At 37.0% G+C, this 11,599-nt stretch overlaps 1 protein-coding gene across 1 annotated transcript in view; it reads left to right on the forward strand.

Annotated features, from left to right (window-relative positions):
- The window catches only part of Sema3c (semaphorin 3C), a 155,553-nt gene extending 146,126 nt beyond the window's left edge, over positions 1–9,427 (forward strand). The window contains exons 16-18 of the mRNA XM_028891324.2: positions 1,288–1,355; positions 3,506–3,636; positions 6,801–9,427. Coding sequence (XP_028747157.1) covers positions 1,288–1,355; positions 3,506–3,636; positions 6,801–7,214 — 613 coding nt within the window. The 3' untranslated portion in view covers positions 7,215–9,427. The remainder of the gene's footprint in view (positions 1–1,287; positions 1,356–3,505; positions 3,637–6,800) is intronic.
- Positions 9,428–11,599: the final 2,172 nt, after the last annotated feature.

The following is an 11,599-nucleotide window of genomic DNA, read 5'->3' on the forward strand; positions in this document are numbered from 1 at the left end:
TAAATATACTTGTTAACATAAAGTATTAACCACTTCTTATAATTTAAAATGAGATTTTTAAATCATGAGTGACTTTGACATTAATATTGTTTTGTATGTTTAATAATCACTGTGTACATTTTTATTTCTGCTCATTTTGCTCAATATTTTATCATCAGGATAAAATGTTAGGGCTTAACACTTAATCCAACTAAATGATATTCTCATTCATAAATCATTTAGCTGTGTATTATCAATATTTAAAGTCCATATGACTTTTAGGGGTGGCTGTATGCATCCAACTGTTCGCTTTTCCATCATGAAGTCAAAATTAATAGCCCTCATGAACCTGAGACTCAAGAAGAGAAATCACTAATGAGAAAATACCATAAAGTTTTATATAACTACTTTCCAACTTACAAAGGTTTTTAACTCATTTTTGAAATGCTTTTTCCATTAGTATGTTCCAAGCAACAAAACTATTTGACTTGGAGATGAATAAACCTTAAAGAGTCTCCTAATAAGTATTTTAGGGGACTGAGAAACTATTATATCCTATATGCTCAATGATGTTATTAAATAAATATTAGTATTTTTAGCATATAAATATTGTTGTCTATAGCATAATCATTATATTTATATCTCATTTTCTAAAAGTTTTCATATATGTCTATATAACAGTAAATATACTATTATGCTATATTATACATATGTACTTGCATAAGAGGAAAATATAGCAAATATAGAAAAAAATTGTGCATATAAGCATTCTAGAATTCATTGTACATATATACCCATTGAAGTAAAGAGTTTGTTTTTCTTTATATTCAGCAATCCTATTTGTTTCAAAATAGTTTAAAACATCTATAAAGTACTGACTTTTAAACAAAAATGTATTTATTTAAACAAAACTTTTAAAAGAAGAAAATGCTGTTGAGTTTACCATTTAGCAGTTTTCATTTTTAAGACACTTTGGGTTAATATCTGTGAAATAAAATTTGATAGAGTTATTTAGACAACCCAGCATCCACTTGGGAGTGATGCATATAGTAATTTTTTGGCTGTCCATCACTGATGATAGAGTGAGAGGACTGACTAGATGTAGAGGAAGGTTGGGTTCCACCTGACCTGTCACTCACGCACCATGAATGGTCAGAGTGCTGCGTGAAATAATGAGACTTCCTCTATTCGCTTTCTAAATTAAAGCTTAGACAAGCAAAATGCTGCAAAGTTTAAAATGGGGTGCTTTTTAATGTAGCATAACTGCCAGCAATGTCAAATCCCTTTAATATTTTTCTGCACTTGCAGGAGGAGCCGAAGGCAGGACGTGAGACACGGGAACCCACTGACACAATGCCGAGGGTTCAATCTAAAAGGTATCAGAAGTGGGCAGGTGTTAGTCATGCCGAACAACGCCAACATTCTGCATCTCCTTTAATAAGGAATCTTCACTCAAGTCACTCACTTAAGAACGTGTCATCATGAGTTTGTAAAATATTTGTTACTGGCGATTAAACTTAAGTGCTCTTTGTGTGACTATGGAGAGCCACAAAACCACATGTTCTGGAGTACGTGGCAGCCAGTGTGTGAGCCAGTAGGTCCCTCACACAGATGGCAAACACAGATTCTCTTAGTTGCTTATTTCTTTCTGAAGCAAAAGTTTTACTTTAAACTTTACTAACAAATAACACAATAAACACTATTTTACTGAAGAAAATATACATGAGAAAATATTAATGGTTTTAATGATTTTGAACCATGGCCTCTGTACTGTTCAGCACATTCTCACTGTGTGACTATCAACCAGGTACCTTAGGGTCCTTACTGTCTTCCCAAACATAGCCACTGCGTTTATTAAACACTTACTAAGCATCTCCTTTCCCCTAGTGCCTGCCAGTAACGGCCGGCTTTCTTTAGAATTGGACTCTTGTAGACTGTGTGGGGTGGGATCCCACAGACTCTGTGATGCTCCGCATAGCGCTGCTCTTGCTGCCAGAGTCCCTTTACTCTTTAATGTGAGTGTGATTTTCTCATAGTTATAAAATTCATTATGTGTTCCTAGCACATTTTGTTTACTAACTCATCCCTTTCTAGAGGCATGTACTGCTCCCAGTGCTACAGATGCAGAGAATAATCCTTCAGAGATCCAGGCTGAGACTCAACTACAGGCCTGCCCCGTTTTACAGTTAACCCAACCCCTTCCTCTTTGTCCTGACAAAGAGATGCCTTGTTGTTAAGCTATTCATGGATCACTTCCCTCCACCTCAAACAGCCCTTTCTCCTGACTCACCTGGTGCTGCAGGCATATTATTTTAAAGATGAAACTATGTGCAAATTTTTATAAAATAAAGTTTATAAATTAAAAAAAAAAAAAACTGGAATGAAGAGTAACCACAGCACTCAGGTCTATGAGGCAGCAAGCCCCATGTTCACTATACCTAGGCTAGAGCAGGTGTTAGTTACATTTACCACCCATTGGAGCCTGGGCCTCCATTTAGTAAAGAATGACATTCTTGTTCCTTATTATGGTAACCAAAATACAACTCCGCGGTAGATGTTTTGTTTTGTTGTTTCATACATCTAATTCAGGGAATTCATCTGCTTTGTCACTTGCTATTCCTGGGGCATTTTCATACAACTTTATGTCAGTTCCTGTTTCTGACCCCCTTGTCACGGTGGTGAGGAGAGTATCAGTGGAGGTAATGTCCAGTATCGCGATGACTTTGGGTCTGAGCTCCAGGGCTTTCTTGTGATGACCTCATCCACTGTTTAAAACCTGTCACAACATCGATTTTTATCCCTGATTTAGGAAGAAAGCCTTCCGGTCCCGTTTTAACCTCTGCCTGGTTTCACTAAGTGCTTTCTTTTCCATAAAATTTTTATCTAAAAGTTTAAAAATATTATAATCTATGCTTTAGAAATGACTAAGGGAAAACAGAGATGGTTCAAGAAACCTGTCTCACGTTACACAGCCAGTGGTGTGGACGTGCATTAATTTATCCCATGGCCCTTTGACTCCAAGCCTGGCTTCCGATCACTGTATCATACAGTGGACATCCCATGCTTTCTGTTTGTGTTTCTTCCATTTCACACTGAGTATGATTTCGTGAATGGCATAAACCGAGCTCCCATTTTGTCTGGCACTTCACACTGCATTTACAGGGTATGCCTTCATAGATTACACATGTTACGTATGTGCAGATATGTAATCCTGTATCTATGTCATTCATGACTCATGACCACACTTTGTGCAACTGAGAAAAATCTAACTAAAAAGCTGTTATAATAATTATTTAAAGTTGTTACAGTCCTCAGTGCAGAGTAATAAATGTGTACCAATAAAACCTTAGGTAACTTTTAGTGTCTCTTTTACTTTACATTAAAAGAAAATGGCTAGACCCGTAAGTTATACCTACTACCGTATGGTGACAGCCATACTGAGCACAATTTTAGAGAGAGAAGCTTTCACGTAGAGGAGTACTCTCTAAATCTCTTCTCTCGCATTCCTCTGATTTCTGCTTTTCAGCATACAGAAATGCAGCTGAAATTGTTCAGTACGGAGTAAGAAATAACAGCACTTTTCTTGAGTGTGCCCCCAAATCTCCACAGGCATCTATCAAGTGGCTGCTGCAGAAAGATAAAGACCGGAGGAAAGAGGTGAGTGGCCTGCCCCACCTCCCAGCTGTCCATCAGGACTCTGGGAGGAGCGCTAAATCCCAGTTCTTAGGGAGGCACAGATGAGACTGGGAAGAGAGGACATAGAAACATCCTTTTAGGTCAATGCCAAGTCATTGCCGTCATCTTTAAAATCCTTTGTCTTCAAGCTGGGGGATTAATGAGAAATCTGCTCTGCCCGGCACCTCTGTAGCCTTAGTGTTTGTAACAAGAGCTCATGTGCTGGACGGAGTCGGAGTCGTGATGTAAGGAGGCACTTGTGAAAGAAAAAAAATGCCTGCAAAGCCAGCAGCTAAGACTGCATACAACAGCACCTCTGTGTGACTCACAAGATAAAAGGAGCTTTAAAAACATTCCGTTTTCCTCAGAAAGAAATTATGTTGAACTCTAACCCTTCCTTCGTAGCAAGGAGCATTTTTCTGCTGTGTGGTCATATTTCCATTGCATTAGCATTCATGACCCTTGTATGTCACTCAGGTAATTTATGCAATAATTGCTTATGGGGCCACTAGGTTTATTTATTGTTAAGGAAAAAGACCCCTAGACTTGCAAATAAATACATTCTTACTCTGAAATTTTATTGATTATAAAGAACTGTTTGGAAAGAGTGGCATTGCAAATTGGCAGAGAGTGACATATTATAAATCCTGAATTCCCTAATGCTGATGTCACACTGTCCTGACAAATGAGAAGAAAAAATCACATGCACATACAAGCAACCTCGAATTCTATAATGCATGTCATTACTATGCCTTCAGTTTTGATGGTGCCGAGCAGAAACTGGATGCACTCCCTGCGTTTGTGTAGGTTCTGTTGCAGGAGCTTTTGTTTGGGTGTAGTGTTAATCAAGGCTAGGCAAGTGCACATGACTGAAAGCAGTAGAACACAGACACTGTATCAAAGTGACTGGGACCTTGGCTCCATAGGAAAAAACAGGTCCAACTCTCACACTTGCTTATTCGAATGTGTTACGTGGTCTTTAGTAACTGAATTCCATGAGGCTCAAACATTAAATCATAGGTTGACCATTTGCATAAGTGGAGATTGAATTGTGTGGCAGTAAGAATAGAACGAACAGGTAAGATTTGGAGATCCCTATTTCCTCTGAATCCATTGATAGTTTTAAATTTTTGACCAGGGCATCTTGTAAAGGACCCAGTTTCAGGTTCCCTATACCCACACCAGGAAGCTCACAAACCTCTGTACCTACAGTTTCTGAGAATCCAAGTCACTCTGACCTCTGCTGCCTGGCACCTGTAGGTACATGATGAATATTAACTCACTCAAGATTACACATTTTAAATCTAAATACAATCTTTGATTTGGATTTTATTAACAATGAAATGTACTTTTGTGCAGAACTTTGATAATGTAAAAATATTCACATGTATTACCTTTCTTGCTTTTGATCCTGTTTCTGTTTTTACTCAAAGAGAGATAATCCAGATTATAAATACCAGAACACTTCCCACCACATGATTTCTCAGTATCTTCATTGATAATACAATAGCTACTATTGTAAGTCAATTAATTGTAAAACAAATGGATCTCATGTGTGTAGCCAATACCCAGCAATTGGTCATTTTGTATTATAAGCCTTATAGTGACTAAACACTACCACATGTTTCTATTACCATGTGGAGATAAATTTTCTTGAAAGTCTTGTAAGGTAATGTCCTTGAAACTTATTTTTAGGCATCCTGTAGTGTGATAGTTGGACAAGATCCGTGAAAACATTCAAAATTCTGTGTGTGTGTGTGTGTGTGTGTGTGCCTGTGTTGAGAATACTTATTGTTAAAAAACAGAAAGAAATGAACCCCATAATAGTTGTTTTCTGCTTTTACAAGTGAGTAGTTTCATAAAAATAAAAATTAAAATAATTTCAGGGCTTAATGGATATCATGTAAGAATTTCATTAATATAAAACTGTTTCCTATCAGATGCCAAAATAACTACCAATCTTGTGTTTGTGTAGGGTTAAACTACATTAGTCTGAAGGGAACTGTCTTAGTTAGGGTTACTGCTGCTTTGATAAAACACCATGACCAACTTGGGGAGCACAGGGTTTATTTGACTTACACTCGCATATCGCTGTTCGTCCTTTAAAGAAGTCAGGACAGAAACTCAAACGGGGCAGAAGCCTGGAGGCAGAAGCTGATGGTTGCTGCTTACTGGCTTGTTCCCCTTGGCTTGCTCAACCAGCTTTCTTTTCTAACCAGGGATTATGTATTATTTTATTTTTAAATCTCATAAAAGTATGTAACCAAGAGTGAACACTTCAGTTTGGTGCATTTTCCCTGTTTATTTATTCTTCTCTCATACAATACATTGTGACTGGGGTCTCCCCTCCCTCCACTCCTCCCAGTCACCACCACCCCCCACTTGTTTCCTTTCTAGGTCCACTGCTGCTGCGTTTCTCTTCAGAAAAGACCAGACTTCCCAGTTATATCAACTGAACATAGTATATCAAGATGCAATAATAATAGGCACAGATCCTTATATCAAGGCTGGAGGAGGCAACCCAGTAGGAGGAAAATGGTACCAATACTAGGCAAAAGAGTCAGAGACACCCCCACTCACACTGTTAGAAGTCCCACAAAAACCTCAAGCAAAACAACCACAACATATATGCAGAGGGCCTATCACAGACCCATGTAGGCTCTGTGATTGCCTCAGCCTACTTTCTTATAGAACTATAGACCATCAGCCCAAGGACAGTACAACCCACAGTGGGCAGGGCTCACCCATGCCAATCACTAATTAAGAAAATGATATACAGCAGAATCTTATGGAGGTATCTTCTCAATTGAGACTGGAGGCATCTTCTCAAATTCTCCTTTCAGATAACTATAGATTGTGTCAATTTGATATAAAACTAGCCATCACAGGAACCCACTTCAGATTTTCCTGTGTGAGTGGTACCTTTATTATCTCTTTTGGTAGTTCAAGAGACAAGATTGCACATTGTAGACAAAAGAGTGTATGTGTATAGTGAAACTAACCATAATGTTGCATACTCTGAGACAGAAGATCCTCAATGCTTCTGCCTAGTTGTGAAAGTCAACTTTTTTTTTTTTTTATATTGAGTGTATTATTTTAGAAATTGTAGTCTTCCATTTGGGACATTCATGGTGTTTCTCTCTTAGGTTAAGCTCAATGAGCGAATTATAGCCACTTCCCAAGGACTACTGATTCGCTCTGTTCAGGATTCTGACCAAGGGCTCTACCACTGCATTGCCACTGAGAACAGCTTCAAGCAGACCATAGCCAAGATTAACTTCAAAGTTTTAGATTCAGAAATGGTGGCCGTTGTGACAGACAAGTGGTCCCCATGGACATGGGCTGGCTCTGTGAGGGCTCTACCCTTCCATCCAAAGGACATCCTGGGGGCATTCAGCCACTCTGAAATGCAGCTCATCAACCAGTACTGTAAAGACACCCGGCAGCAACAGCAGCTGGGAGAAGAGCCACAGAAGATGAGGGGGGACTATGGCAAGCTGAAGGCTCTCATCAACAGCAGGAAAAGTAGGAACAGGAGGAATCAGCTTCCAGAGTCATAAATGCTCATCTGTGGGGCTTTGCTTCCAGTAACAAATGCTCTGTCTTCACTGGTCAACTACTGAGCAAAGTCTTGTGCTTTACCCATGAGAAATTCCTAACAAAAGCTGGAGACTCGCTCTCAAGTGTGTTCTCTATGAACTTAAATGAGCATGCATCTTCTTGTATGATACAGACTAGCACTAGACATGTCATGGTCCTCATGGTGCATAGAAATATTTAACTTATCCCAGATTTTATTTATATCTTTATGTGTCTTTTCTTCAGCATCAATGCAGCAACAGAAGCAGAACTGTTACACCCTCAGTTGAGCGAGGGCCATAAATTACCCTGTGCTGTTCCTTCCCTGCTCTAGGGGTTTATCTTTTTAATTGTCAGTGGTTTATTTACATGAAAACGAATTCCAATTCACAATTTTCACATAGTAAATGTCATATAAATGCCTGTGACAGAATAACCATCCAAAGTCATGTAGGTTAGACAAATGACTGGGAAGGGAGCATCCAGATGTTACTTAAAAGTAAGTGTGACTCATAAAGAGAATGTGATGAGTTCACATGCTTCCAGTGAATTATGATCTTGCTTGTTCCTTTGTTTAAGATTATAATATGTGTCAGTTACTGAGATCTGCCATTAGTCTCTGTTCTCTTGTTTCAGGAAGACAAAATGAATAGCCTGTGCTGTCTAGGCCTTTGATGGGAGATGTCTCAGTAAGGCATTGATATTTCTACTGTTAGGTTATCATCTTCCAAATAAAAGCACTTTGTTTTTTGGAAGTTATTTAAGTTATTATAGACTTACATATACTCTTACATTATTTAATTGATTTACTGCTTGATTTAAATTTCCTAGTCTGCTTGGCAAACAAAACAAGGAGGAAACATTGTTAAAACATCCAACTTCTCCATGCAGAGTGCAGCTATCAAAATGTTTGGATTGTTTTGTGAAAAAAGTATACTAAAATTATTTTCTCCAATTTAAAAACTAAATGGATAAATTATGGGAAATTTCCTCATACTTCTTTTAATGATAGAACTTCAATTTTTAAATTTAAACTTATTTTAATACGTTTATATTTCCAGAGAGAAACAGAAATTGTACCCAACACTATTGAAACACACCTCTTTTTAACAGTCATAAACAAGGTAATGAAGGGGGATCTGCTTCCTTTTTGAGAATTTTAAACAAAACTCCAGAAGGAAAACCATGTGTAGGGTGTGAGTTGGTGGTAGATTACATGTTTGGCATGCACAAGGACCTGGGCTTAAATGTAAAGAAAGGAAAAGAGAGAGGGAGGAAGGGAAGCAGGCAGGAAAGAAGGATAGACAGACATGAAAGAAGGAAGGTCAGGAAGGAGGAAAAGAGGGAAGGGAAGACGGAGGGATTATATCCATTACCAGAAGATGAAAATGTGTTTAGTTAAGTAATGGTAAATTTTGATGTTCTAAGAGGGCACCTCAGTGTTATAGAAAACATTTAAAGCAGAGCACATAAATATCATCCAATTTTGTTTTTAAACTATTGTTCCAAATGTGTATGTGCTACAATAATTGATAGTGTTCCCATGCGCAAATAGTTTTCGTGCTTAAAACAGTCACATTTTATTTTTTTTATACATGCAAAAATTACAGTGTGTTTACATGCAGTGCTAACACAGTCCTCTGTGTTTGTGATTCATCTATTGTATGAACATTTAAAGTAAAATGACTTCCAAAGCACTGTCCCCTTGCTCCACATAACTTCAAACTGCTAAATGGTGATGTTTAATTCTATGCTACTATTTGTCTTATTTAATACCTCCTGTTTTTACCTTAATTACATGCTCATTTCTTTCCTTTTAAAGATACAGAAATTACTCTTCAACATAACCCTGCCAAATGTAAAATATATGTATTTCTAAAAAACATAATTAATACATATTGACTATGGGTGACTAGTTGTTTTTTTTGGTTTGTTTTTGTTTTTGTTTTTGTTTTTGTATGTGCTTGGGCAGTTTGATGATTTAACATGTTTTTCATTTGTATTGTATATAAAATTACCCAGGTATGCACTTTCCCCCTCAAAGTGTAGGTTTGTAAATAGACTTAGCATGATGAAGCTGTCACTACAGTGAATGATCACCCTGTTTAGAGAAAGAAAACTCAATGTAGTTACATGAAAATTTAATTAGATGTTGAAGAAATCATTTGGCAAATAAAACATTGAACTCCCTGGAGGATGTCTTTCACTTTTCTTTTTAGCATAGTATGTGTTAATGTGATAGAAACTACTGAATTGTTATTATCATTTAAAAATTGTTATCTGATTTTGTGAAAACAAACCATTAAATATTTTAGAATTTAAGAATTCCAGAATACATATAACTCTTATACTAGTAGCATTCATTCAAGTTCAAACTTGAATCCATCTACTAACAACTACCTTCTATGTATATTTACATAAGCGCATTAGCATATGCAAATCAGTACATTTTTAGCCTCAGTATTTTACATTTACCCATGCCTATCTAAGTTATTCATAATATATCATGTCTATAATTTTAAATAATTATAGTTTGGAAATGTAAATGACTGGATTCACTCTATCTACATTTAAGTCCAAGTTTGTGATTTTATTTTGGGAAAGACTTTATATTTCTCTCTACCTCATATTCTTCATTGGACAGAACACATCATATATTCACATGTTCAAAAATGTTATGACATTGCCCAGCTTTTCTAGAGTAGGAAGGAGTCCTTCATCTGTATTCTCTGTCAAATTCAGCATCAGTCATCCAGGTAGGAAGCCTGTGGTCAAAGGATCAGCTGGTACCTAACCAAGTAGAGAGAGCCCTTTATAAACTTGAGAGGAGGAAGCCACAGATGAGCTCACATGACACATCAGAGTGACAGGACCACCGCAGCTTTCTTCTGTCTTGCTGTGCCGTGTATTTAAGTCTGTTAAAAATCTGAAGTTTAAAAGAAGACATAACCAGACCAAGTAAACCACAGTGTTCATTTTATTAAATATTCAGAGTTTTGCTGAATTCTATGCATGACAATAAAGTAGTAGAAGATCATTGTGGAAAATGTTTTATTATTTTTTTTTGTAAGAGTTTATCTACCATCCTTTCAAATGACAAAATTCTGCACAGGAATCTAAACCCTTCTGCAAAAACAAAACCAATCATAGCAAGTGTATGACAACTGGTGAATTTCACCACCAGCAAGTTGTCACATAGGTGACCTCTGACGTACAGTCCTGTTTTCATGGATCCACAACAACATTCTGCATACAGGCATCGGGAGACAGAAGAGCAAGCTTCATGATGTAACAAGTGTCGTCTTCCTTCGAGTGACTCGAATGCATTTATTGATTCACCTCATAAAATTCCACTTTCCAAATAGTTAGGATTGTGTATTTCTCAGGGCTATTATGTTGCCATGCCTGAGTGTTCCTTACATAAAACGCTATTAAAGAATGACATTATAATAAACACATTAAAACTGTTTATTCTATGTAAGGTTACCTCTCTACTCAAAGAACAAAAAGAGTAAGTTTTTATTCTTCAAGTGTTTTTTTTTTTCCTTCTGAGTTATCCATGCAAAAATGCCATCAAAAGAGTTTATGAGATCAAAACTGAATTATTTTGGCAAGACACAATGACTATTTGATGAATTGTTATGAAAATGAGTCACCACCATTGCTTCTCTGGATACCTTCCAGTGTGCATGTGACCCCATGGCTTGTGACATGAAAAACCTTCTATTTTCTCAGGTCTTGTCATAATTTCACTCCTACAATTTGAAATGAGACAAACAAGTTACACCTTCTAACTTTCTTTGTGTTCATTTTGAGGATAAATCATAATCTTCTTTACTAAGCATTCACATCTCACATACGGGGGCACAGAATGCAGACTGATGAGGTAACTTGTTTTGAAGCAATAGGAACTGGCAGTTATAGGTATGATGTGATGCCAACAGTTTGTTTCATGGACAAGGGAAAATGGCCACAGGAAACACAATGTAACAGAGACCCACAAACGTCAGACAGTCCTAGTGATTTCTTTATATGCTTATATGGTATGTGGATCTATGTATTATGTACTTATATTCACAGACAAGCCAGATTTAATTTATTAACTATTCCAGAATAAATTTCAGTTTCTACTTCAAATTTCTATTCCATCTTCTACACTTAGAAATGTTTCAAAAGCACTCTCAATAAATTATTGAATGTTTTTTAGACCTAATTTTATTATTATTGTTTTTGGATGAGTGTTTCTCCTGAATGTATGTATGTGCAACATGTGAATTCCTGGCACATGAGGAGTGTGATATAGGCCATTTGATCCCATGAAACTGGGGTTACATACAGACAGTTGTTAGCCAACCTGCAGTTTCTG

Source organism: Peromyscus leucopus, chromosome 3 (assembly GCF_004664715.2).
Source record: "Peromyscus leucopus breed LL Stock chromosome 3, UCI_PerLeu_2.1, whole genome shotgun sequence".
Lineage (NCBI taxonomy): Eukaryota > Metazoa > Chordata > Mammalia > Rodentia > Cricetidae > Peromyscus > Peromyscus leucopus.